Source organism: Chlorocebus sabaeus, chromosome 14 (genome assembly GCF_047675955.1).
Source record: "Chlorocebus sabaeus isolate Y175 chromosome 14, mChlSab1.0.hap1, whole genome shotgun sequence".
NCBI lineage: Eukaryota > Metazoa > Chordata > Mammalia > Primates > Cercopithecidae > Chlorocebus > Chlorocebus sabaeus.
Window position 1 is genome coordinate 31,942,221 of NC_132917.1, and position 27,666 is coordinate 31,969,886.

Sequence of the window (27,666 nt, forward strand, 5' to 3'; positions counted from 1 at the left end):
CTTCTGCCCCCTGAAATACTTGGACTTCTTTTTTTTCTTTTTCAAGATAGGATATCATTCTGTCACTCAGGCTGGAGTGGAGTGGTGCGATCTTGGCTCACTGCAACCTCAGCCTCCTGGGTTCAAGCAATTCTCCTGCCTCGATCTCCCAAGTAGCTGGGATTACAGGCACATGCCACTATGCCTGGCTAATTTTTTGTATTTTTAGTGGAGACGGGGCTTCACCATGTTGGCCAGGCTGGTTTCGAACTCCTGACCTCAGGTAATCCACCCGCCTCGGCCTCCCAAAGTGCTGGGATTACAGATGTGAGCCCCTGCGCCCAACCAGGACTTCTTTATATATTAGTATTACTGCTTATTCTTACCAAGTATGCCATGTATTTTCATTGCTTTTCTCTTAGTGTGGAATGCCTCTCAACTTTTTGAAATTCGATTTAATTACCGACCCTAGATTAAATGCCATCTTCTTTTGAAGTCCTCTTCAATTGAAATTAATACCTACCTTTTCGGCTCTTACAATTTATTTTTTGTATGCTTCATTTTTATTCTTCCTTGTATTATAACATGCCTATCTTATTCCTACATGGATTTTTCTTTTTTTGTATTTTAAAGATTGTTAAATTATTTAACTCATTGCAATGATAATCACCAGCAAGTAGTCTTTAAGAAATATTAACATTAAGCTTTCTCTTTCAAAGAAAATGCCAGGAACTTACCAAATCGTAAATAAAATGTTTTATCTAATGAAATTTTCATTAGTATAATTCTAAGCAATCTCTTTCTTATGATTTTGCCCCTTTTAGGCTGGATCAGTGCATGTAAGAATTCGACGAGATGCTAATGAACAAATGGTTCTTGCTCATGTGACCAACAGGCTGTACACTCTAGTGTCTACTCTGACTGTTCAAATTTTCAAGGATGACTGGATTAGGCCTGCCTTATTGTCTGGGCCTGTGGCAGCCAATGTCCTAAACTTTTCAGATCATCACATAATCCCAATGCCTCTTTTAAAGGGTGCTGATGATTTGAACCCAGTTACATCAACTCCAGCTAAACCTAGTAGTCCACCTCCAGAATTTTCATTTAATACTCCTGGGAAAAATGTGAACCCAGTTATTCTTCTGAACACACAAACAAGGCCTTATGGTTTTGGTCTCAATCATGGACATACACCTTACAGCAACATGCTTAATCAAGGACTTGGAGTTCCAGGAATCGGAGCAACTCAAGGATTGAGGACTGGTTTTACAAATATACCAAGTAGATATGGAACTAATAATAGAATTGGACAACCAAGACCATGATGGACTCTAACTTATTTTTATGAGGAATATTGACTCCTTGGCTTCCAATTTATTTAGTAATCCAACTTTGCATTGACTGTTTAATCATTTACTCTAAATGTTAGATAATAGTAAGCTTGTTCACATTTCATGAAACCTATGAAATTATATTTTTGTAAAATGTATTTGTGACAGTGAAATCCTCGTAAATGTTAAAGGCTTTAAATAGGCTTCCTTTAGAAAATGTGTTTCTTTAAATTTGGATTTTGGTATCTTTGGTTTTGTAGTTGACTGCAGTGTGATGTGACCTTACCTTTATAAGAGCCACTTGATGGAGTGGATCTGTCACATTACTAAGATACGATATTTCTTTTTTTTCCGAGACGGAGTCTTGCTCTGCCACCGTGCCCGGCCAATACATTATTATTAACTTAAGGCTGTACTTTATTAAGGTTTCCTTAGTTTTTGTTTTGTTTTGTTTTTTGAGATGGAGTCTTACTCTGTCACCCAGGCTGGAATGCAGTGGTATGATCTCGGCTCACTGCAACCTCTGCCTCCGGGTTTCAAGTGATTCTCCTGCCTCAGCCTCCCGAGTAGCTGGGATTACAGGCACCTGCCACCACGCCCAGCTAATTTTTGTATTTTTGGTAAAGATGGGGGATTTCACCATGTTGGCCAGGCTGGTCTCAAACTCCCGACCTCATGATCCACCCACCTTAGCCTCCCAAAGTGCTGGGATTAGGTGTGAGCCACTGCGCCTGGCCGATATTTTCTTCAGTGAAATTTATAAACATGCTTCTTGACTAATACACATTTTGGGAAAGGAAAAAATGTCTGTTCAAAAAGTAAAAGTCTCTTTTATAGCTTTTCCAAACTTAATTGCTACATTTTTCTTTTAGGTTCTCCTGAATTATGTCTTACAAACTAAAAGCAAACATTTTTAGCAGCAATTTTGGAATGCATTCTATCTAGCACAATTTGAATTTTTAATTATCAAGATTTTTGTTAAAGTTTCTCTCCTTTAAAAATTTTAGTATATTTGTAAATAGTCCATGGTTCTAGGTGTTTTATTTTGATTAAGTGACTACCCAACTTTTGGTGATATGCAGTGAAAGAATCCCAATTTTCTATGTTAGATTTAATCAAATACTGACATAATGAATTTATCTTTTCTGACGCATTTTCATTCATTGGCTTTTTAATTTCTTATTTTATTAACAAAATATATCAAATATATTACCAAAACACAGAGTTCCATACATAATATGGAATTTGATGTCTTTTCAAGTTGCACAAAGAATTTGAGCAAATATAATTTTACCAAAGCATAATGGACCTTAGATTATAGAATACAGCATTGTTAGGTCTGCAGTGGACAGTTTCTTTTTGTTTTACTTTGTCAAAAATGGGGAATTGTTAACTGTGATGAAGTGTGAGAATTACATAGATTATGTTACTTTTTAGTTGTTTTCCAAATGCAGAGTTTAACGACTTTCTAACATGGCTAGTATTACTTCCAAAAAGTATAACAAGCAGCAGTCACACATGACCTAGAAGGGTTTTTTATTGTTTTATTTTATTATGCATTCCGTAACAGTTTTAAAAAGGGATTTTGAGAATGGACTCAACTTTCCTGGAATCCAGTGCTCCTGGAGATTTATGACTTATCCAGCCATCAGCCAGCTATCTAGAGAAGATTTTTGTTTTTCTAGAATTTGCAACAGTTTCTTCAGTCAATTCCTTCACTTTCAAATAGGAGCAGCACTTTGAAATCCTTTTTCTTCACTGTGGATTAAAAACATCCAAGAAGCCATCTCTGTCAAGCAGAATTGTCATCTGTGGTAATAAGTGACCGTGTCCTAAATACCTTTTTCTTAGTGAGGAGTTGATCATTATCTTTGACATCTACAACCCTGTTCAGGCATGTGACCTGCTGAAGAAATACAGCCTAGGCTACCTTGACTACTGGGGAAAATGATACTTTGTAAAATGTAATAAGGCAAACTGTTCCCTGGCCTTTGTCTTATGTTTTCCAACTATTACTGTGTCTGTTGTTGGTCTGCTATTACAGGATGGTTCTTCTTCCTTCATTGATCTCAACTAAATGTGAATTAGGGTCATGCATGAAATCTGAACTGCCATGTCCTGAGTTAAGAGGTATGTGCTGCCACCCCATGCATGTCTTCCCCATCCCCATAGGATTTTAAAGTGTTTAGGTACCAAACACAGTTCTGTGTGAGGTTTTATGCCTACTTCCTCAACACCAATTCAGAGGCAACACCTGTGCATCTGTCCCACCAAAGGTGCTTTAATACCTACCTTCACTATTTGAGAAAGGACACTCACAGTTGCCTGTGAGTTATGAAAGAATTGGCCCTACTTCCTGAATGTAAGATGTTACAGGGGGCATTGGCCCATGCGTTATTATATAGAGAAGCCTTATTTGCCAAGCTCTGACTAACTTCTGGATATGAAAATAAGGAACTTGCCCAGCATAGGCATATAGGCAGCAGCCTTACTAGTAAATCTTGCCACAGAATCACTTGAAGCTAGACAGAGAAAGAAGTTCAATTTAAATATTTGTCCCATTGTTTGTGATTAAGATGTAAGCTCCGTGGAGTGTAATTAACCCTGCTTTACGAAGTCACCATATTTATAATGGGAAAAACATTGCCTAGGAGGCAAGAGATCTGAATTCCAGTTCTGATGCTGCCACTGTGTAAGGAAGTAGTTTTATAACCCATGGACAAATCATCTGAGCTTTCTCATCTGTAAAGTTAGGGACAGGAATTAATTAGTTGATCTGTAAACTATCAGCTTCAAAACGTTATGGCTCAATCTGTAGAATATGTGCCCAATTGCTAAACAGATGTTGTGCCCAGAATTTTATCTAGTGACTACCTCAACATACAGGCCAAGTGTTACCTACACCAACACCCAAGCCATTAATTTGAGGTGCCGTGAGAATAGGCAAACCGCAGCCTAACACCATTTAGGTTTTTGTGTTTTTTTCAGGCTTGCCTCTACTTAAATATATTTAGATCAGAGAGTTTTCTTAGACTTCTTTCTTTGCAAGGAAGGGTTATTTGGGGAAGTGTTGGAAAAAAGATTAGGGCAGGGTACCCTTAGTTTATATAGGGTACAAAAGTATGGGAAACATTTTCCCTTTCTTCTTTAATCTCTGAAGTCATGTTTGGAATTACATATAATGTAGCAGGTACTGGAGAGGACCTGAATTTCAAGCCTCTGATTTAGCTGTTTGTAAACTGCCAAGTTTTGCTTGACTGAAGAATGCTGATCTTTTTTGGGAGTCTAATCTCCTAATATCAGAAAGTGCTTTTTACATTCCAGATTGTTTGAATTAAACTGTTTGGATTAAAGAACATATATGGAGTTTCCTCTCTGATTTTAAATAATCTTTGTTTCTTTATTCAGTAGCTATTTATTAATAATTTAATCATCTCATATTCAACAAATATTTATTGAGAATATTGTTGAGAATCTGTTACATGCCAGGCATTATAGTAAGTTAATATGCATTCAGTACACCAGTTGGTGTGACCCAGACCAAAGGTAACACAAAGATGAACGAGAGTTCCTTCAAGGAGCCAATAATCCTAGTAGGAGAGCTAAGACACAAAACTGTTGCATGTTTTTGTTTTTTGTTTTTTGTTTTTTGGTTTTTTTTTTGAGACGGAGTCTTGCTCTGTAGCCCGGACTGGAGTGCAGTGGCCGGATCTCAGCTCACTGCAAGCTCCGCCTCCCGGGTTTACGCCATTCTCCTGCCTCAGCCTCCGGAGTAGCTGGGACTACAGGCGCCCGCCACCTCGCCCGGCTAGTTTTTTGTATTTTTAGTAGAGACGGGGTTTCACTGTGTTAGCCAGGATGGTCTCGATCTCCTGACCTCGTGATCCGCCCGTCTCGGCCTCCCAAAGTGCTGGGATTACAGGCTTGAGTCACCGCGTCCGGCCTGTTGCATGTTTTTAATCATCAAATTAAACTTCTTTCCACTTCCTTACCTTCTTTGGCATCCTTTTGCAAGATTTTTTAACCACCAGGCTTAAAGTAATGAGGTCCCAGAGCACTTACTGGCTTCGAGTGCACTTTATTTAAGCAGTTACTAGTTTAAAAGCACCTTTAATAACACTGAGATCATCATCATCAAATTGCCACCCAACAAGCCTAGCTTCTTGCAGAAAAGTTAACTTGGATAACACATGGCTAAGTTTTCTGACTAATGCTGCATCAGGTAGAAATTCTTTAGTACTGAAGTCAAAAAACACTAATTGCTTAAGATTCTCAAATACACCCATGAAGGCAAGCCATCCATCACTGCTCACACAATTTCCTGCCAAATTCAACTGCTGGAAGTTTTTCAGAGGGTTCTTTCCAAAAAATCCACCTGGGTAAAGAAATAAGTATATTAGTTGGAAGAAAAATTTTTTTAAAAAAAAAGAGAAATAGGTTCTACATTTATTTTACATACTTTTTTTTCCACTTTGAAATGGTCATGTTTGAACTAGTGCTTTGCCTCAGAAACAAATTATTAATATAATTCTCTATAGCTAGGGCAGTGATTGTGAATATGGTCTATTATATTTACAAATTATATTTTCCTAGAGTATAAGGGAATCTGATAAATAGTGATTCATAGTGAGGTAGCAACAATATATAAATGAATTACATTTTTTTCCCTTTTCCTTATTCCTAGGAAATGAAAGTTTGCTTTAAAATTGATGTGTGTGAGATGCAATTAAATATTCAGTACTTGTTTTCAAAACGAGTCAATCTTTGGCAATATTAGGTCGTTTCCTCTTCTGAAGCAGTAAACACTACCTAACTGTTGTTTCTTTGGGTATGTTCCTAACTGTAAACTTGAGTAAGTGAGCCTCCTTCAGTATCTAAAGATTTGGGTGTTTTTGTTTATCTGTTTATATGTAAACCTCCCAAGCCTCTTCAGGAAGTTCCTCCATTCCTTACAGAATAGGGCACCTAAAGTATTTCCTACAGAGGGTAGGTGGATATTCTGTCTTTCTGATATACAAAGAATGCATACACACACACACACACACACATATCTCCTTTGTATGTATGTGTGTACATACACACACACACAAATAATTTAGTTTCATTCTTTATCCCATGTTACTAGTTTAAATGGTACTGGAACTCAAGTGAGTCTTGCAATAAGAAAAAATACCTTTCTTTCAAGTCATGTACCATCATGCAGATTGGCCAGTATACAACATTAGGATTTCACAAAACTAGCTCTGTTAATTATGCATATTAAATTATGCAAAGCGTTAGCCCTACCCACCTACCTGGCCTTCTCTGGATGACTAAGTTCACCTTGAAGTACAGAGTGGACAGTCAGGCAGACTGGACAAGGGAACTCTATTACTTACATGTTTATATTCCAGAGTATCACACACAAATTGCAGAAGATGTATGCCTGGCTTATCGATCTACATTACTCAGCTCCTCTGAGCTCATCTTAGTCTTAGTGTACCTCACCCAACTTTGAAGGGTTAATTTGTTGTATATTAAACTTTTTTCTTTGTGTTTCTTGGGAGATGTGTAATATTAGATAATGTTCCAGAAACTGACCCTTATGGAAATGAAGGTCCATGATTCACTTTGGATTCCAAGTAGGAAAAGAGGTTTTAAAAGTTCCTTTCCATTGTCTCAGTGAGACCACTAAAGAGTTGAAGTTAAAGAAGGAAAGGTTCAGTGCTGTACAATCTTAAGGTTAGCAAGCAAAGACTAAAAGCTATCTGCTACCAGTAATGAGGGCTTAATGACAGAAATGGACAGTCTTGTCTGACCAGCTTACCTGGGTGAGGTCAACCTAGTTATGCACTGAAACTGTACCTTTACCCACTTTCAGTAAGTGTGTTTACCAGCTCCGTAGTGAGGAGATCTGTGAGTTTCGTGTCTGATGTCACTGTGTGGCCTTTTGTAGTTAGTTCAGTGCAACTAAGTACGTTCTAGTATGTGTCTTTAGTCTATGTCAGCCAATGTTTTCATCACCATCATAAGGTCTTGAGTTTTGAAAGCTCTTCAGGTTCTTCTTTACAGACACCTAAAGTGATTAACCCTGCCTGACCGTGGTCAAGATGCTAGCGGCTAAAGTGGGCAAAGCCAGGTAAGGAGATGATTCACAGGGTTCTGCCTTCATGTCTCTTACCCATGGTCAGTGTCACTGACACCACCTTTGGGCCTTCTTTGCTGCTTTTATTTATTTGAAAAGTGAGACAGAGGCCGGATGTAGTGGCTCACACATGTAATCCCAGCCCTTTGGGAGGCCAAGGTGGGCGGATCACCTGAGGTCAGGAGTTCAAGATCAGCCTGACCAACATGGAGAAACCCCGTCTCTACTAAAAATACAAAATTAGCCGGGCGTGGTAGTGCATGCCTGTAATCCCAACTATTTGGGAGGCTGAAGCAGGAGAATCACTTGAACCCAGGAGGCGGAGGTTGCGGTGAGCAGAGATCACACAATTGCACTCCAGCCTGGGTAACAAGAGCGAAGCTCCATTTCAAAAAAAAAAAGAAAAGAAAAGAAAAGTGAGACAGACTGCTAGTTGTTCCCAAAACTCTCTCTTCTTCCTTAGTTACAGGGTTTTATTTGGGCATATGGCCACTCATATCCCAGCCTCCCTTGCTGTTAGGTGTGGCTAAATTTTTGCCAAGGAAGTATAGGCAGAAGTGATGTGTGCAACTTCCATGTCACTTTTCTGCTTTTCCCCTCTTCTGCTAGGTTGAAATGATCACAGAGCAGTGACCTAGCTATGGCCATAAAGCCAAAAATAACACTCTAAGGAATAGAGGAGTTATCTGGACCTGAAAGACTGCAGAGAGGAAAACCACCCCACCTGCCTGGACTGCTCATTTCTGGACTGTTACATGAGAGAGAATCAAGTTCTACCTTCCGTAAGCCATGGTATAGCTGGGTCTCTGTTATCATAGCTTAGCCTGTGCCCAGCCCAAATACTACATAGGTCCTCGCTTTCCCCTCCTTCCTCCTCTGTTCCTTGGAGGGTGGCTTTCTCCCTGCTCTCTCTTCCATCTCATCTTCATGTCCTTTCTGCCTTTGCCCCTCCTCCATATGCTTCCCAGCATGGCATGCACTCAGTCCAAATGCTGGTTGCCAGTTGTGTGTCTATTTAAAGCTCCTTCCCCAAAGATCAACTTTTTTCTCCTTCTCAGCTAGCAGAATATATTTTCACCACCTAAAAGGAATTTAAAAAGAATTTAAAGCCCATTCCACCCTCAGAGGGTGAGCAATTTATACTGATTATCTACTAAGGTATAAGGATCTTATCATCAATTTAAGAGAGTTTCTTAGATAATTATTAGAATGTGTGCTAGTGCAGGAACCAAGAACAAACAATATTTGTCATAAGCCAAGGGCATGCCTTTTGTTCATTTAATCTGCACTGCTTATGTTATGAGGAGCAGAATAGATCCGAGAGAAACAGAATCTATGACATTTAGAGCCATAGGCTGTATGTGGGCTGTGTAGAGTGCAAATGGCTTGATTAGAATTCCAGGAGAAATCTCAAATGCCCTGGGTAGAAGGCTTCTGATTCTTGGGGGTTCCTGTATCCCAAACACAACTCTTGTTTGTATTGTCCTGTGGCTCACCTGAACCAGTACCAGAGCTCTCACTGTTTATTCATTCAGCAACATCTTTAGTGCTACTATGTGCCGCGGATTATGCTGGGTGCTGAGGATATGTGCAAACGACAGATGTGGTCCCTATCTCATTGGGCTTACAAAACAGTGTGAAGACATGCATTATCAAGTAATTAGATGGCTGGTGGTGCTATGGTAGGTCAGGGTACCCTGGGAGCACACAAAAGTAATAGGCTTTCCCACTCCACTTTGTTCCCAGAACACTTGCAACTGAGCTTATATGCTCCAGGAGGAAGACTGGAGGATTCTTAGGAGAAATGGAACTGCTCCCCAGGAAAAGGCCCTACAAAGAAGGGGCCATTTTGCTTGCCCAATCACCCCCTAGTGAAGTTAGCCTGTCAAAAAATCACTGCCTCCCTTAGACACAGAACTCCCTATCAACTTGTGTCTCACTCTCAAATGTGAAGAGGACAGTACAGGATTACCAGACATTTGACAACAGCCTCCCACAAGGAAGACTGAGACTAAAAGCCAAACAACTCTCAAAGAAATGAGGCACCATAGAAAACAAGAAAAATCAAACTCCAAAGACGTAAGTTTTTCAGAGATCCTAAGTTTTTCAGTAGACTGCATCTACTCAACAACAAGATGCTAAGAAAGAGCTTTTGGAAAATAAAATATGATAGTGGGATCTATACAGCAGAATGATTGCACCCAGGATTTAGGCACTTCTAGAACATGAGCTTCTAGAACATGAACAGGGTCTGTGATGGCTCTTTTTTTTTTCTTCTTTTTTTTTTCTTTTTTTGAGACAGGTTCTGGCTCTGTCGCCCAGGCTGGAGTGCAGTGGCGTGATCTCAGCTCACTGCAAACTCTACCCCCCTGGCTCAAGTGATCCTCCCAACTCAGCCTCCCATGTAGCTGGGATTATAGGTATGTGCACTATGCCCAGCTAATTTTTGTATTTTTAGTAGAGACGGGGTTTTACCATGTTGGCCAGGCTGGTTTTGAACTCTTGACTTCAAGTGTTTTTTGAACTCTTGACTTCACCCACCTCGGCCTCACAAAGTGCTGGGATTACAGGCATGAGCTCTCTTTTTGAGAACAGGCTGGATAGCAGAGTTCAGCTTTGAACATCCAAGTTGAAAGATGCCATTTAACAAAGGGTTTTGTTAGAGCAGGTTAAATTGGTTGGGAGTGGTGGCTCATGCCTGTAAGCCCAGCACTTTGGGAGGCCGAAGCAGACAGATCACTTGAGGTCAGGAGTTTGAGACCAGCCTGGCCAACATGATGAAGCCCCGTCTCTACTAAAAATACGAAAATTAGCTGGTGTGGCAGCATGGACCCGTAATCCCAGCTACTCAGGAGGCTGAGGCAGGAAAATCACTTGAGATTCGGAGAAGCAGATAGAGAACAGAGAATCCCGGAAAGCAGAGGTTGCAGTGAGCCAAGATCGCGCCACTGCACTCCAGCCTGAAACAAAACAAACAAAAAAGCAGGTGAAATAGATACCTGAGCTAGCAATGATTTTTATGTTGTAGTCTCAGATTGCTGATGGGTAAGAAACAAAATTTTGGGAGTCGAGCAAAACAGGCAAAGCTCGGAGATCAAATGCAATCTCTGAGGAAGAAGACCAGATAGTCTAGACCAAGCTTTAAGGAAAACTAGGAACATTTAATATCTGGGTAGAGGAATCGCCATTGAAAAGAAGACTGAGAAGTAGCCAAGGTGGCATGGAGGTCAAGAGAATGTTTTGAAAAGAAGTGAGTGCTCAGTGTCAACTCCTGCAGAGGAATCAAGTAAATTAAACACTTCTGAAAGTGTCTATTGAAATTCAGCCACATTGGAGGGTTGTAGAGAGTCATGCAATGAGTAGGAAGTAGCAGATGGTCAGGAAGTGGAGATGTCATAAGGGTACATCAAATTTGTTTTAGAGCTTTTACCTTGAAGGAGAGGAGAGAGAGAATGATAACCAAAGGAGGAAGATAGGACTCAGGGAGAGTTTTATTTAAAATGGAAGAGATGGCCGGGCGCGGTGGCTCAAGCCTGTAATCCCAGCACTTTGGGAGGCCGAGGCGGGCGGATCACGAGGTCAGGAGATCGAGACCATCCTGGCTAACATGGTGAAACCCCGTCTCTACTAAGATAATACAAAAAATTAGCCGGGCGAGGTGGCGGCGCCTGTAGTCCCAGCTACTCGGGAGGCTGAGGCAGGAGAATGGCGTGAACCCGGGAGGCGGAGCTTGCAGTGAGCTGAGATCCGGCCACTGCACTCCAGCCTGGGCGACAGAGCGAGACTCCGTCTCAAAAAAAAAAAAAAAAAAAAAAAATGGAAGAGATTTGAGCAACTTTAAAAACTGACAGGAGGGAGCCAGTAACAAGAGGCACAATCAATAAAATGATGTCCCTGAACCGGAGTGAGGGTGAGGCTGGCATCTCAAGCACTGCTAAAGATACTGTGCTTAGGTAGGAGAAGAGAAACCTACTATCAGCTCCACAGGAGAAGGAGAGAAAAAATAACAAGCACATCCTCTGTGAAATAGGAGACGCTGAGTACTGATTGAGGAGAAAAAAGTGTGAAATAGTTTACATAGAGTGTTGAATACAGAAACACAGTAAGATTGCCAGGAAATATTGAGAGAGATTGTGTTTATTCGTTGTTTTTTGTTTGTTTGTTTCAAGACAGAGTTTCACTCTGTATCCCAGGCCGGAGTACAGTAGTGCGATCTCAGCTCACTGAAACCTTCACCTCCCAGTTTCAAGCAATTCTCCTGCCTCAGCCTCCCGAGTAGCTGGAATTACAGGCATATGCCACCACACTTGGCTAATTTTTGTATTTTTAGTAGAGACAGGGTTTCACCATGTGGGCCAGGCTGGTCTTGAACTCTTGACCTTGTGATCCACCCACCTTGACCTCCCAAAGTGCTGGTATTCCTTCCTTCCTTCCTTCCTTTCCTTCCTTCTTTCCTCCCTCCCTCCCTTTCTTTCTTTTTTTTGAGACTGGGTGTCACTCTGTCACCCAAGTTGCAATGCAGTGGCATGATCACAGCTCACTGCAACCTCAACTTCCTGAGCTCAACTACCAGCGTATGAAGATTCCAATGTCTCCATATGCTTGCCAACAACACTTGTTATTGTATATCTTTTAATGAAAAATAATAACCATCCCTAGTGGGTCTCAGGTGGTATCTCATTGTACTTTTGGTTTACATTATTACCCTAATGATATTGATTATGTTTTCTGGTATTTATTTTGCGGTTTAAATATCTTCCTTGGTGAAACGTCTGTTCAGATTCTTGCCCATTTTACAAATTGGGTTATTTGTATTTTTATCAGTGAGTTGTAAGAGTTTTTTGTTTTGTTTTCTGTGGTTTTTTTTTTTTTTTTTTTTTTTTGAAATGAAGTCTCGCTCTGTCACCCAGGCTGGAGTGCAGTGGTGCGATCTCGACTCACTGCAACCTCCGCCTCCCAGATTCAAGCCATTCTTCTGCCTCAGCCTCCCGAGTAGCTGGGATTACAGGCATGTGCCACCACGCCTGGCTAATTTTTTTTTGTATTTTTAGTAGAGACGGGGTTTCACCACATTGGCCAGGCTGGTCTCGAACTCCTGACCTTGTGATCCACCCGCCTTGACCTCCCAAAGTGCTGGTATTACAGGCATGAGCCATGGCATCCGGCCATAAGAGTTTTTTATATATTCAAGATGGAAGTCCTTTATCAGATAATGTGATTGGCAAATTTTTTTTCACATTCTGTAGGTTGTATTTTCTCTTTCTCTCTCTCTCTCTCTCTCTTTTTTTTTTTTTTTTTTTTTTTTGAGACTGGGTGTCACTCTGTCACCCAAGCTGCAATGCAGTGGCATGATCACAGCTCACTGCAGCCTCAACTTCCTGAGCTCAAGCCATCCTCCCACCTCAGCCTGCCAGGTAGCTGGGACTGCAGGCGTACATTGCCACACCAAGTTAATTTTTTAGAGATTGAGTTTTGCCATGTTGCTCAGACTGGGCTCGGACTCCTAGGCTCAAGCAATCTGCCCACTTCGTCCTCCCAGAGTGCTGGGAGTACAGGCGTGAGCCACCGCACCCAGCCAGATTTCCTTAGTTTTGACCAAATGTCTTTTTTTCTGTTGCAGGAACTCATCCAGGTTAGCACATTACATTTCATCGTCATGTCTCTTTAGGTTCCTCATGCTTATGACAATTTCTCACAATCACCTTGGTTTTGATTTCCTTGACAGTTTCAAGGAATACTGGTCAGTTTTTTGTAGAAGTCCCTCATTTAGGATTGTTTGATGTTTTTATCATCATTAGATGGGGGATATGGATCTTTGGGGAGGAAGATCATAGAGGTAAAGTACTATTTTTGTCATGTCATATCTAGGTACATACTATCAACATGAATTACCACTGTTAATGTTGACCTTGTTCACCTGACCGAGGCAGTGTCAACAGCTTTCTCCACTGTGAAGTTACTCTTTTTTGCTGCCTTTTGCAGCATGCCACAAGTTTTGATATACAGCATTTCTTACCATTCACTTCTAAATATTTTCGTTGAAATTTGCCAGCATGAACTTGTATTTATCTCCCAAAGTTTGCAGTTTTTCCCCTGCATCCTGAGTGTAGTTATGAAATTCTAAAAAGGGAAATTTAAGGACAATCCAGGCCTGGAGTTTTGTCAGGAAAGTACACCCCATCTACTGTATTTCATTTCATACCTCACATTCCACATCTCATGTTCTCCCTGCATCTCATTAGGTAGTCTTTCTTTAATTAGACTCTATCTCTCATTATACTCTTCATTTCACCATTGCATCTATCACACATCCATCACTCAAAGTCATTGCCTGAACTGACTCATGCTACTGTGGGCCATGAGAATTTCAGCTGTTAAAGACAAGAATGTTTGCAGGGATGGAAGATGGAGTTGAAACTAGGTAGGAAGGCAAGTCAAAATAGAAAGGGCCTGAAAAATAGGTAGAAGGTAGTGGGATCGACGGACTGGAAGTCCCAGTGAAGTAAAAGAACTGGTGATTAGGAGTGGCTAGAAATACAGGAGGTTGTGGTTTGAGAATGGGATATCTGCATTTATTATTTTGCAGGTAGAACAATTTTAAGTGGCTTATCATAATCTAGTCATTGCATGCTCATAGAATGAATGGATGAAGGAGAATGGAAGGTAAGGTCGTTGAAGAGGAAGGTCCATTAGCAGAGCATAATTGCCTCTAGTCCCAGCTACTTGGATGGCTGAGGAAGGAGGATCCTTTGAGCCCAGAAGTTCAAGGCTAGTGAGCTGTGATCACATCTCTGCACTCCAGCCTGGGCAACAGGGAGACCCTGTCTCAAAGAGAGAAAGAGAGGGGTGAGGGAGGGAGGGGGTGAGGGAGGGAGGGAGGAAGGAAGGGAGGGAGGGAGGGAGGGAGAGAGGGAGGGAGGGAAGGAAGGAACATACTGCTTTCACTGTATCCCATAGGTTTTGGTATGTTGTGTTTCCATTTTCATTTGTGTCAAGAAATTTTAAATATCTATCTATCTATCTATCTATCTATCTATCTATCTATATATATATATATATATATTTTTTTTTAATTGTAGAGATGACATGTTAGCATATTGCCCAGGCTGGTTTCAAACTTCTGGGCTCAAGCAGTCCTCCCACCTTGGCCTCTCAAAGTGCTGGGATTATAGTCATGAGCCACCACACCCAGCCTATTTCAAGAAATTTTTCAATTTCCTTCTGAATTTCTTCATTGGCACACTTGTCATTCCAGAGCATACTGTTTAATTTCCATATGTTTGTATAGTTTCCAAAGTTCCTCTGGTTATTGGTTTCTAGTTTTATTCTATTATGGTAAAAGAAGATATTTGAATCAGATTTCAATGTGGGGCGATTTTTTAAGACTTATTTTGTGGCCTAACATGTGGTCTATCCTTGAGAATAATCCATGTGCTAAGGAGAAGAATGTGTATTCTGCAGCTGTTGGAAGAAATGCTCTATAAATATCTCATAGGTCCATTTGGTGTATAGTACAGATTAAGTCTGATGTTTCTTTGTTGATTCTCTGTCTGGGAGATCTGTCCAATGCTGTAAATGGGGTGTTGAGTCTCCAGCTATTGTTGTATTGGGTTGTATGTCTCTCTTTAGCTCTAACAATATTTGCTTTATATATGTAGGTTCTCCAGTGTTGGGGGCATATATGTGTGTGTGTGTGTGTGTGTAGTCTGTGTGTATATACATGTATGTGTGTGTATATATATGTGTGGGTATAGTATGTGTGTGTGTGTGTATATAATGATTATATCTTCTTACTGAATTGCCTTTTTTTTTTTTTCTTTTTTAAGAGACAGGGTCTTACTCTGTCACCCAGGCTGGAGTGCAGTGGCACGAGCATAGCTCACAACAACCTTAACCTCCTGGGCTTAAGGGATTGTCTCCCTCCTCAGTCTGCTAAATTGCTAGGACTACAGGCATGTGCCAACACTCCCAGCTAATTTTTTTTGTTTGTTTTGAGACAGAGTCGCGCTCTGTCGACCAGGCTGGAGTGCAGTGGCGCCATCTCGGCTCACTGCAAGCTCCGCCTCCCGGGTTCAGGCCATTCTCCTGCCTCAGCCTCCGGAGTAGCTGGGCGCCTGCCACCACGCCCGGCTAATTTTGTGTATATTTAGTAGAGACGGGGTTTCACCGTGTTAGCCAGGATGGTCCTAATCTCCTGACCTCGTGATCCGCCCGCCGCGGGCTCCCAAAGTGCTGGGATTACAGGCTTGAGCCCCCGCGCCCGGCCAAATTTTTTTAAAAAGTATTTTGTACAGACGGGGTCTGCCTGTGTTGCTCAGGCTGCTCTTGAGCCCCTGGCCGCAAGCAGTCCTCCCACCCCAGCCTCCCAAAGCACAGGGATTACAGGTGTAAGCTACTATGCCCGGTTCACAAATTCTTTTTTTAAAAAAACTGAGGGCCTGGTGAGGCTCTTGCCTGTAATCCCAGCACTTTGGGAGGCCGAGGCTGGTGGATGACTTGAGGTCAGGAGTTTGAGACCAGCCTGGCCATCATGGCAAAAGCCCATCTCTACTAAAAATACAACAATCAGCCAGGTGGTGGAGCATGCCTGTAATCCCAGCTACTAGGCTGAGGCAGGAGAATCACTTGAACCGGGGAGGCAGAGCTTGCAGTGAGCCAAGATCAAGCCACTGCACTCCAGCCTGGGAGACAGTGCGAGACTCCGTCTCAACAAATAAATAAAAATAAAGTCAAATTACAAATTATTGCCTAGCTCAGTTTTTATTTCATTAAGCACACCATCTCCTTCTCTGGTCTCAATGGCCAGCCTTGGGAGTGGACAAAGTAGGCAGCTACCTAAAGATTTAAAGGATGCTAAAAAACCTCAACCTAAAAACGCCTCCCCAACATGAATTCTAAATCTATATATTCTCTAAGGGCCTCTTGGAAAAGACACATCCTTTCCAACTCACTTAAGGTATGAGGTTACCTAAGAGGGATTATTTATCAGCTAGCTAATTAGCCTGTCACAGAAGCCACCTGACTCTAATATAACCTAAAATAGAGGAAGGGCCTGAAGGAATGACACCAGAATGATGTGAGTTAATGGGTTGAAGGAGTGGATGGAAGTGAAGTTAGGAATTAAAGGAAGGAAAGATCCAGAACTTGAAGCACCATTAGGAAGGCAAACCCTCGGGCAGCCTAAGGACTTAGGTACGAATCTCCAGGAAAGAAGGTTCTAAAAAGAGCAGCAGATGGGAGTTAATGTTTAATGCGTACAGAATTTTAGTTGGGGAAGATGAAGAAGCTCTGGAGATGGATGTTGTGATGGTGGCACAATAATATGAATGTACTTAATGCCACAAAGCTTTTACACTTAAAAACAGTTTAAATGTGGCCAGGCACGGTGGCTCACACCTGTAATCCCAGCACTTTGGGAAGCCGAGGCGGATGGATCATGAGGTCAGGAAATGGAGACCATCCTGGCTAACACGGTAAAACCCCGTCTCTACTAAAAATACAAAAAAAAAAAAAAAAAAAATTAGCCAGGCGTGGTGGCAGGCGTTTGTGGTCCCAGCTACTCGGGAGGCTGAGGCAGGAGAATGGCCTGAACCCAGGAGGCGGAGCTTGCAGTGAGCCAAGATCGCACCACTGCACTACAGCCTGGGCGACAGAGCGAGACTCCGTCTAAAAAAAACAAAAAACAAAAAAAAAGTTTAAATAATAAATTGTATGTTACATAAACTAAACACATTCTAGACAATCTGTAAGAGAAATGAAGGTGATAGAGGCTGTCTTCATAAGTCCTTGGCTTTAGTATGATAGCCTCCAAGTTGACCCTGATGAGCCTGACCTCTTTGTATTCATGTTTCCATATGCTGGATTGGAATAACTTGTGCAACCAGTGGGATATGTCAGAAGTGACCAGAAATGAGTGGGCTGCCGTGCTGTGCGGACACTCACAGCCTGTGAAGAGGTCTAGTGATGAGGAAGTGAGGCCTCCAGCCAACAGCCAGTGTTAACTTGCCAACCATGTGAGAAGTTACCTTGGAAGGACATCCTCCAGCAGCCCCTCTCATGAGAGAGGTCAAGCCAGAGCTAACCTGCTGAACTCCCAAGTTCCTGAACCACAGAAACTGTGAGATAATGGTTATTGTTTTAAGCCATTATGTTTTGAGGCCATATGTTATGCACAGATTGAAAACTAATGCAGATAGTATGAGGGCTTCTTTCATCAACTGCCTGAGGTTGGTGGTGTCTTCAGTCATTTATATAGATCTATTTGTTTCTGGATAATATTACAGTTATTTAAAGATATTTTGTGACTCTATTTAGATACAGCTACATTCACCTTTATATATAGTGTTGAATACCCAATAAGTAACTTGAAAATATTTCCTGATATTGGAGGGAGGGGCGTTGCTGAATTTCAGAAAGTTAAGGCTAGTAAGAACTATGACTAATATAATACATCTTATTGGATACTGTGAATGCTTTCCATTTAATTCTGTAGGTAAAGGGCTTACAACCTGAAGGAAGGCCGGTGTTTTAAGTCTTCTTACTCTAACATGAATGAATTCCTTAGACATACTTATATTTTTAAAAAAAGAGGAAGCAAAATAAAATAAGGGGGCAAAATAAGCAAAGCCAACTCAAGAACTTTTTAAGGGCCAAATCCATTTATCTTGGCTCGATATTTGTGTACCTACCTAAAATTCTAATCTCTGTATCTGTGAGTCTCCAGTTTTTCAACCCAAGCTTGACGAGTTGTGGGACCTCCTCCAAATGTTTCAACAGGCTGGTCAGGCTGCCTTGCACATCACAGCCCCAGGGCAGCATCAGTGCAGTGAGCTGTTCTAGCACGTTCAGCCTGTCAACTGGAAGAAACAAAGAGCAGTTCAGGGACTGGATGATCTCAAAACTGAGGAAGAACGAAGGGATGTTGGGGAAGGAATGATCGTTATGTTTGGTGGCTCTGTAGCCTACTCAATCTGCAATGAGAATCTACTTAATTTTTGGTTATTTTTATGGAAAGTGTTCAAGCTTATACAAACATTATGCAGAAGAATATAATGAAACTATATATACTAATAAGTCACCTTTCAAAAACATTAAATCATGGGCAATCTTGCTTAATCCTGACCTAATTCCCCCAGTATTATTCTAAAGCAAATCATGGACAGTATGAATCAGTTCTTTCCTTTTTTTTTCTTTTAACCATAATCACATATCACTGTCACACCTAAAAATCCATATCACCAATTCCTTAAGCAAATTTGTCTTGCACATCAGCTACTCTGACAGTTGCCTCCTCAAAGGAGGAAAGCAGGTGGGATCCCGCCTCAAAGTGCAGTGAGCATATGTAAACTGGTGACTTAAAAGACATGGGCCTGTGTTTGTTAAGGGCAGTTTAGGAAAGGCCTAAATGATTTTCCTAAGGAGGGTGCATCTAGTAAGGCACACATGGGTATAAAAGACCTCAGGGCCCAGGCCATGTATTTCGACTACCCAGTACACATATTCAAGCATCTGATTTTGGCTGAATTGTCATTCTTACTCAGTTCATGTAGAGCTTCTTTTCCATCTTTTTCCAGGTAATTTTCTGATAAATCAAGAATGCTCAGTTTGACCAAATTGTGAAGATTCTGAGCTGGGGAAAAAAGTAATCCAAAATAAAAAAGTTTTCAGGTAAATATAAATGTATTTTGAAGTATCCTTAGAATAATTCTGAGTTCTTATCTTTTCTGCTAATGGTAATGCAAATCATAACTTGCCTTGGTTATTTTAATTATTTCCAAAGGCACTGGCATAGGCATAACCCCCAAATCCCATGTTTATGACCAAATGGGCAAATAGTCATTGGTCCTAGGTTCTGATTAATAAATTCCAGGTCACGTAAAGCCTAAAGCAGCATGGGATGTAGTTGTTATGTCATCATGGAAAAATCTCTAAGCCTCAATGTCTTCCTCTATAGAATGAGGTAGTTGGACCAGATAAAATGTAACGTTGCCTCAATTATAAAATGTCCTTAATCATGCAGGAGAAACAGGAACAACAACAACAAAAATGAAATGAGCTGGTTTTGTGTACCTCAACTGAGATGATTTTATTGACATAATTGTTGTGATGTTAATAATAAAAACCTAGTAAAAAAAAAAAGATGAGAAAAAAGAAAACAAATAGCAAAATGGCAGATTCAGATTTATCCATATCAACAATTACATTAAATCTTAATGGACTAAACACTCCAATTAAAAGGCAGAGATAATCAGATAATCAGAACTTTTTTTTTAAGCAAGACCCAGTTTTATGCTATGTACAAAAGATGTATTTGAATAACAAAGACATAAATATGTTGAGGTAATGGAAAACTATTTTGTATGCAAACATGAATTATATAATGGTACCAGTCTAGCTAAGAATTGCTTAGTTCTTTTCTTCACATATTATCACTCTTGCTTAATCTAGGTGAAGTTTTTTCTATCAAGGCTAGAAAAATCTCCTTTTTAAAAAAATCAGACAAGTTTTTCATGAATATGTACTCTTGTTATAATATTGGCTATTATTATTTTTAATCAATCATATGAGCCCTTTTCTTAAAGTATCTTCTGGGTTGTGTGCTCTACAATAAAAAACCTGCTGAACTTCTCTTTAAAAGAGTACATTTGCGATTTCCAGTTCTAAGCCTGTCTCTGCCCAGCAGTAAGCAGAGAAATAAAGGCATGTGCTCATTGTGCTCATATTCCCAGTACTTGTCTAGCCTTTTTCAACTGTGGGTTTCTCTAGCTGTAACTTTATATTAGTATACAAATGGCTTCCTTAGTTATCTTTAGAGACTCCCAGAGTTATATAGTTTAACTTTAAAAAGATTATACCACTCTTTTCCAAAATCTAAATTTTAAAATATGTCTGAATTACACATGTATAGTTTATCCAGAAATATGCAGTAAGTTTCCCCATACTTGATATGCATCCCTTTGGAAACTCAGAAGACTCAATTGTCACATTAATGCACATTAACTTCATCTTAACAGGGCAATGGGTAGGAATTAGAGGCTTGAGATCATTTAAGAAAATCTTTATCTCTCACTTCTCAATCATTTATCCATTCATTTAAATGTTTATTAGGCAGTAAATTATATGACAGGTTGTGTGGCAAGTTTCAAGCACCTATTTCTTATTTTCTTCCTTTTCACTTTCTCTAAAAGTTACATCTTCAATTATTCTGAAATTCTCCCCTATTATCCATCAATAGTTGATTTTAATTCCAATATGGAGAAAAATCATTAAAAACAATCTGCTTATTATCCAGAAGTTTTTATTATCTTTTCCAGTTTTCCTTAAAATTAAATTTCCATTTGAGACATTTAGTGTGAATTAGTATAATAGTATCACATGTTCTGTTATACTGTCCTCATTCAGTTAATGGAAGCAACAGTTACCTAGGATTTTCACTGCATTTGCCGACAAGCAGCAGGAGACTAATTGAATTTCTTCAAGGTCACAGGGTTCACTTGACAGAGACTTGACTATGTAATCCATTCCCTCTCCAATGTCAGACAAGTGGGTCAAACGAAATAAACACATCTTCTTCAGATTTTTCAGGCCTTCAGCTGAAAAAAGAGAAAGGAATGCATTAGGATACCAAGTTAATTCAATTTAAGCATAGATTAATGAACTGAAAAGAAAGCAAAGAATAATTGTGCAGAGACCTTCCCATGTTCTTCCTGCAGCAACCTTAAGCTACAAAGAGTCAGAGAGCTGTTCTTCTTTCAACTCTCACTTTCCAGTCTCTTGGACCACACAAAAATCACTTATATGGAGGTTATTCTCTTAGTAGCATGAGAAACACTATCGTAAATTTGTAGTCTTTTTAATGGGCATCAATGTATACTCTTACGATAATTCTTTAGATGGATGAAGTCTTCTAGAGCACTCTCCTTTCAATCTTCTCAAAAATCTTAAACAGCGGGGGGCTGAGTTCAGGGGGGTAGCATGGGGACTTGGTCCTTGGAGTGCTTCTAGTGCAACTGTTCACAGCCTCAAAAGTCTTGCCTGGGACTCATGATATGGGGCCTGCCTGATGCTTTAGAATGAAGACCACAAGTCCCACCTGATACTTTAGAATGAAGACCACATCCACTGCAGTGTATTTAACCAGAAGAAAGATTTACCTTATATCAACAGTACAATTGGAAACATTCTGAAATGTCCCCCATTCTTAGGTCTAAAGCTAATGTGCAGTTTAGGATTGGTTAGGCCTTACTTTGTGTCATTAAAATATTGCCTTATCTTGATGGTACTGTAGCCTACAGGAAAGAAATACATGATTTTAATGGCCAGGCATGGTGGCTCACACCTGTAATCCCAGCACTATGAGAGGTAGTGGTGGGCAGATCACCTGAGGTCAGGAGTTCGAGACCAGCCTGGCCAACATGGCAGAACCCCATCTCTACTAAAAATACAAAAATTAGCTGGGCGTGATGGTGCACACCTGTAATCTCAGCTACTCGGGAGGTTGAGGCATTAGAATCGCTTGAACCCAGGAGGCAGAGGTTGCAGTGAGCTGCGATCTCGCTACTGCACTCCAGCCTGGGCAACAGAGCGAGACTCTGCCTCAGAAAAAAAAAAAAGAAAAGAAATATATGATTCTAATAATATCAATCTTGCAGAGCTTTCAGGAAGGTTGCAGATAATGTATGTAACATATTTAATGTGGCACATAGTAAGTGCTCAATAAATGTTCAATAAATGTTCACTGTTGTCATGGGAGTACATACAGGTTGGAGGTTGTGAGCATGAGCTTTGCAGTCAGTTCCTGGATCCCCTACTTAATAATTATAAACTTGGACAAGTTATTCAATCTTTTAGCTTAAGCTTTAGGGATCATTATATCTGTGTACTAGGACTGTTGTGGGGATTCAGTGGAATGAAGTATATAAAACTGTCTAGGCTAGTGTCTAATCTATAGCACAGTAACTCTTTAATAAAGAGTAAATTATTACTAATATAATTAGACTGGTTTAGTCAAGTTCATATTTTGATTCCTTAATAGCAGAAGCAGGCTGTCCTAGAGAGGTACTTTTTGACCTCTTTCTGCCAGTTGGTAGTATCTTGAGCAAGTCAATAAGCTATTTTAGGTTCCAGTGGAGTTTTCTGTGAAATGAATGAGTTGAATTAGATGCTCTCAATCCTCTTCCAGCTCTGATTTTCTGTGTAATTTATACACATGCAATAAATGTTTATTGAACACTGAATTAATTTGATTATTCTCACGTAGGCCATATAAGGAAAAGAAGTCAGCCATGTTTTGCTTTTGTGTTTTTGTTTCGAGATGGAGTCTCTCTCTGTCGTCCAGGCTGGAGTGCAGCAGAGCAATCTCAGCTCACTGCAACCTCCTCCTCCTGGGTTCAAGTGATTATCCTGCCTCAGCCTCCCAAGTAGCTGGGATTATAGGTGCATACCACCATGCCCAGCTAATTTTTGTATTTTTAGTAGATATGGGGTTTCACCATGTTGGCCAGGCTGGTCTTGAACTCCTGAACTCAGGTGATCCACCCGCCTTGGCCTCCCAGAGTGCTGGAATTATAGGCATGATCCACCATGCCCAGGCTTCAGCCATGTTTTGATTATAGGACAGAGTTGTCTTTTGGCGGGAAGCAGAATAAGAAAGAACAAGGTGAAGGGAAGAGAGGAGCCTTTTAGTGAGGACTCAACTAGGGAAAAAAAGAGCCAAAAAAAAAAAAAAAATCTAACACACGAGGAAACAGGGACATTCAAGGAAAGCAGCTTTAACAGGAATCCTCCCTGGCCTGGAGGGCCTGGTTCCCTGTGGTAAGCCATGTGTTCTGCTTGTGTTCCTGAAGTTTCCTTTTCCTTTTCATTTTTTTGATTGGGGAAACACAATCTCTAGTGTAGAATGAAAGCATGCTTCCCCCAAAGTTTTCTCGATTCACATTGTTTCCTGTGTCCTATTTCATTTATGAAATTTTACTTAATTATGAAATCATAGTATAAACTTTAAAATATTGTTTCTATGCAATTATGAAACCATACTATAAACTTTAAAATATTGTTTCTATGCATTAAATAAAAACAGCCAATGAGCCAGGGAGAGGGAAATTAAAAACACGTCATGGGCTGTCTTCCCAAAAGGGTTACCATCTAGTGTTGTACAATTTGAATACAATGAGATAAAAGGATTGTAATGGCAGTAGGGAAAATGTCTAGGGAAACCAATGTAGCCATAAGTACATAAAAACATCCTTGCCTTGTGCAGACACAGCCAGTGTCACAGCCTGAAGTTAACTCCTCTTATTATCAAACTCACATTAATACACATATGAGAACAGAAATCTGACCTAGTTTTATAGCATCTTCTTCATTCATCTTAATGTTATCCATTATGAGCTTTGTAAGGTTCTTCAAATTACTCAATCTGTCAGTCAGACCACCTGTCAAAAGAAAGAAGATTAGATTCTGTTCAGCGGATATTTGCTATTTACTATGTCATTTACTATTACTGTCATTTTTGTTACCAATCAAAAGATTTTAATGATCGCCATGAGCCAAAAATGCTCATGAAATAGACATAAAAACATACTTTTTATAAGAAATGGGCATTGTACTTCACTGTAAGCATGTTCTCCAAATGATTTCCCAGATAACAGGGAAATTTCTAAACACTTGAAAATTAAACAACACACTTTTAAATAATTATGCGTTAAAGAAGACTCAAGGAAAATTTGACAATATTTTGAAAAATATTTTTAAAAATAAGAACAAAACTTCAAAATCTGCAGCTCTCCACTCACAAAGGGGTGAAAAGAAAAAAAAAATCTTCAGCTAACACAGTGTTTACAGGGATATTTACAGCGTTGCATACTTATATTAGAAATGAGGAAAGGTCTCAAATCAACAACTGAGGCATACTACTTAAGAAATTACAGGCCGGCGCGGTGGCTCACGCCTGTAATTTCAGCACTTTGGGAGGCCGAGGCGGGCGGATCACAAGGTCAGGAGATGGAGACATCCTGGCTAACGCAATGAAACCCCGTCTCTACTAAAAATACCAAAAATTAGTTGGGCGAGGTGGCGGGCGCCTGTAGTCCCAGCTACTCAGGAGGCTGAGGCAGAAGAATGGCGTGAACGCGGGAGGCGGAGCTTGCAGTGAGCCGAGATCCGGCCACTGCACTCCAGCCTGGGCTACAGAGTGAGACTCTGTCTCAAAAAAAAAAAAAAGAAATTACAGAAAAGAGAGCAAAATAAAGGAAAGAAGAAATAAACTAATAAAGATAAGGGTGGAAATCAAAATTATTACATCTTTATTATAAAAATTAAAAACAGAGACAAGATCTTACTATGTTGCCCAGGCTGGTCTCGGACTCCTGAGCACAAGCGATCCTTTGGCCTCAGCCTCCTAAAGTGCTAGGATTACAGGCGTGAGCCACCATGCCCAGCCCAGAAATCAAAATTATAAATGTAAACAATAGAAAAAAAGCAATGAAGCTAAAAGTTGGATCTTTGAAAAGATCAATAAAATTAGAAAATTTCTACCAAGACTGACAAAAGAAGACACAGATTACCAATATCAGAAACAAAAAAGGGGATATCACTACACACACTGCAGATATTAAAAGGACAATTAGAGAATAATATAAACAAATCTACACACATAAATTTGACAACATATATGAAATTGCCCAATTTTTTGAAAACCGCAAACTACCAATAGTCGTGAGATATGGAATAGGTAACCGGAATAGCCTTATAGCTATTAAAGAAATTGGATTTGTAATCTAAAATTTCCCAAAAAAGAAACCTGCAGGCACAGATATGTTCGCTTGCAAATTCTGCCACACATTTTCATTTTTTTCCTTCTTCAACTGCCTTCATATCTACCACACATTTAAAGAAGAAATAATATCAATTCTACACAATCACTTCCAGAAAATAGAAGTACAAAGAACAATTCCCAACTTATTTTATGAAGCCATCATTAGCTGGATATGAAAAGCAGACAAAGATGTAGAAGAAAAAAATTTAGGCCAGGCACAGTGGCTCACTCCTATAACCCCTGTGCTTTGGGGGCAGAGGTAGGAGGATCACCTGAGGCCAGGAGTTCAAGACCAGCCTGGGCAATATATCCAGACCCTATCCCTACAAAATATTTTTTAAATTACCCAGGTGTGGTGGCAGGTGTGAGTAGTCCTGGCTACTCAGGAGACTGAGGCAAGATAATCGCTTGAGTCCAGGAGTTCAAGATTGCAATGAACTGTGATCACACCACTGTACTCCAGCCTTGGTGACAGAATGAGACACTGTCTTTAATGAAAGAAAGAAAGTGAGAGGGACAGAATAGAGAGAGAAAGGAGGGAGGGAAGGAGGGAAAAGAAAAAGAAAGAAAATTGAGGCTGGGTGAGGTGGCTCACGCCTGTAATCCCAGCACTTTGGGAGGGCAAGGCAGGCGAATCACGAGGTCAGGAGTTTGAGACCAGCCTGGTCAACATGGTGAAACCCCGTCTCTACTGAAAATACAAACAATTAGCTGGGCGTAGTGGCAGGCTCCTGTAATCCCAGCTACTCTGGAGGCTGAGGCAAGAGAATCGCTTGAACCCAGGAGACAGAGGTTGCAGTGAGCTGAGACTGTGCCACTGCACTCCAGCCCTGGTAACAGAGTGAGACCCCATCTCGAAAAGAAAGAAAGAAAGAAAATTAAACTTTAGACCAATATCATTCATGAATATAGAATCAAAAATCTTCAACAAAATAGCAAATGGAATTCAGTCATGCATAAAAGAATATTATAGCAGCCGTGGTGGCTCACGCCTGTAATTCCAGCACTTTGGGAGGGCAAGGCAGGCGAATCACTAGGTCAGGAGTTTGAGACCAGCCTGGCCAACATGGTGAAACCCCATCACTACTAAAAATACAAAAAATTAGCTGGGCCTAGTGGCAGGCTCCTGTAATCCCAGCTACTCTGGAGGCTGAGGCAGGAGAATCACTTGAACCCAGGAGACGGAGGTTGCAGTGATCTGAGATCGCACTACTGCACTCTAGCCCTGGTGACAGAGTAAGACCCTGTCTCGAAAAGAAAGAAAGAAAGGAAATTAAACTTTAGACCAATATCATTCATGAATATAGAATCAAAAATCTTCAACAAAATAGCAAATGGAATTCAGTCATGCATAAAAGAATATTATGGCAGGTGTGGTGGCTCACACCTGTAATCCCAGCACTCTGGAGGCCAAGGTAGGTGGATCACGAGGTCAGGAGTTCGAGACCAGCCTGGCCAACATGGTGAAACCCCGTCTCTACTAAAAATACAAAAATTAGCTGGGCATGGTGGCATGTGCCTGTAGTCCCAGCTACTTGGGAGGCTGAGGCAGAAGAATCACTTGAACCCGGGAGGCGGAGGTTGCAGTGAGCCAAGATCGCACCACTGTACTCAGCCTGGTGACAGAGCAAGATTACGTCTCAAAAAAAAAAAAAAAGAATATTACACCACCTCCAAATGGGTTTCATATAGGGAATGCAGGATGCTCAATATTTGGACATCAATCCATATAATTCATTATATTGGCAGTCTAAAAGAAAAACTACATGATCCTATAAATTGATGCAGAAAACACATGTAACATAATCCAACATCCAGGCTGGGTGGCTCACACCTGTAATCCCAACACTTTGGGAGGCCCAGGCAGGAAAGTCTCTTGAGCACAGGAGTCCGAGACCAGCCTGGGCAACATAGTGAGAACTCATCTCTACAAAAAATTTAAAAATTAACCAGATGTGATAGTGCACACTTGTGGTCCCAGCTAGTCAAGAGGCTGAGGCGGGCGGATCTGTTGAGCCCAGGAAGTCAAGGCTACAGTGAGCTATGATCATGCCCCTGCACACCAGCCTGGGTGATAGAACAAGACCCTGCCTCAAAAATAATTTAAAAATAATTTTATAAAAACAATCCAACGTCCATTCATGTAAAATGACATGATCATATAAATGGATACAGAAAACACCTTTAATACAATCCATCATCTATTCATGACAAAAAAAATTCTCAGCAACTTGATAAAAGACATCTACAAGAAAACTACATTTAACATTATACTTAGCAGTGAAAGTCTGAATGCTTTCTCCCTAAGGTCAGGAACAAGACAAGATGTTCATTCCTACCACCCCTGTTCAACATTGTACTGCACGTCCTAGTCAGTGAAATAAGGCAAAAAATAAAAATAAAATAAAAGGAATACA

The 27,666-nt window shown here is 40.5% G+C and overlaps 2 protein-coding genes across 10 annotated transcripts in view; one reads left to right on the top strand and one right to left on the bottom strand.

Annotated features, from left to right (window-relative positions):
- The window catches only part of SLC30A6 (solute carrier family 30 member 6), a 57,941-nt gene extending 53,265 nt beyond the window's left edge, over positions 1 to 4,676 (top strand). For all 9 annotated transcript variants that reach the window (XM_073022908.1, XM_073022910.1, XM_073022912.1 and 6 more), the window contains one exon: positions 804 to 4,676. In XM_073022908.1, coding sequence (XP_072879009.1) covers positions 804 to 1,304 — 501 coding nt within the window. In that variant the 3' untranslated portion in view covers positions 1,305 to 4,676. The remainder of the gene's footprint in view (positions 1 to 803) is intronic.
- Positions 4,677 to 5,368: 692 nt separating this feature from the next.
- NLRC4 (NLR family CARD domain containing 4) overlaps positions 5,369 to 27,666 on the bottom strand; it is a 40,863-nt gene continuing 18,565 nt past the window's right edge. The window contains exons 5-9 of the mRNA XM_007971009.3: positions 23,775 to 23,867; positions 20,856 to 21,026; positions 18,971 to 19,063; positions 18,123 to 18,290; positions 5,369 to 5,685 (exon numbers count right to left, since the gene is read on the bottom strand). Coding sequence (XP_007969200.2) covers positions 5,393 to 5,685; positions 18,123 to 18,290; positions 18,971 to 19,063; positions 20,856 to 21,026; positions 23,775 to 23,867 — 818 coding nt within the window. The 3' untranslated portion in view covers positions 5,369 to 5,392. The remainder of the gene's footprint in view (positions 5,686 to 18,122; positions 18,291 to 18,970; positions 19,064 to 20,855; positions 21,027 to 23,774; positions 23,868 to 27,666) is intronic.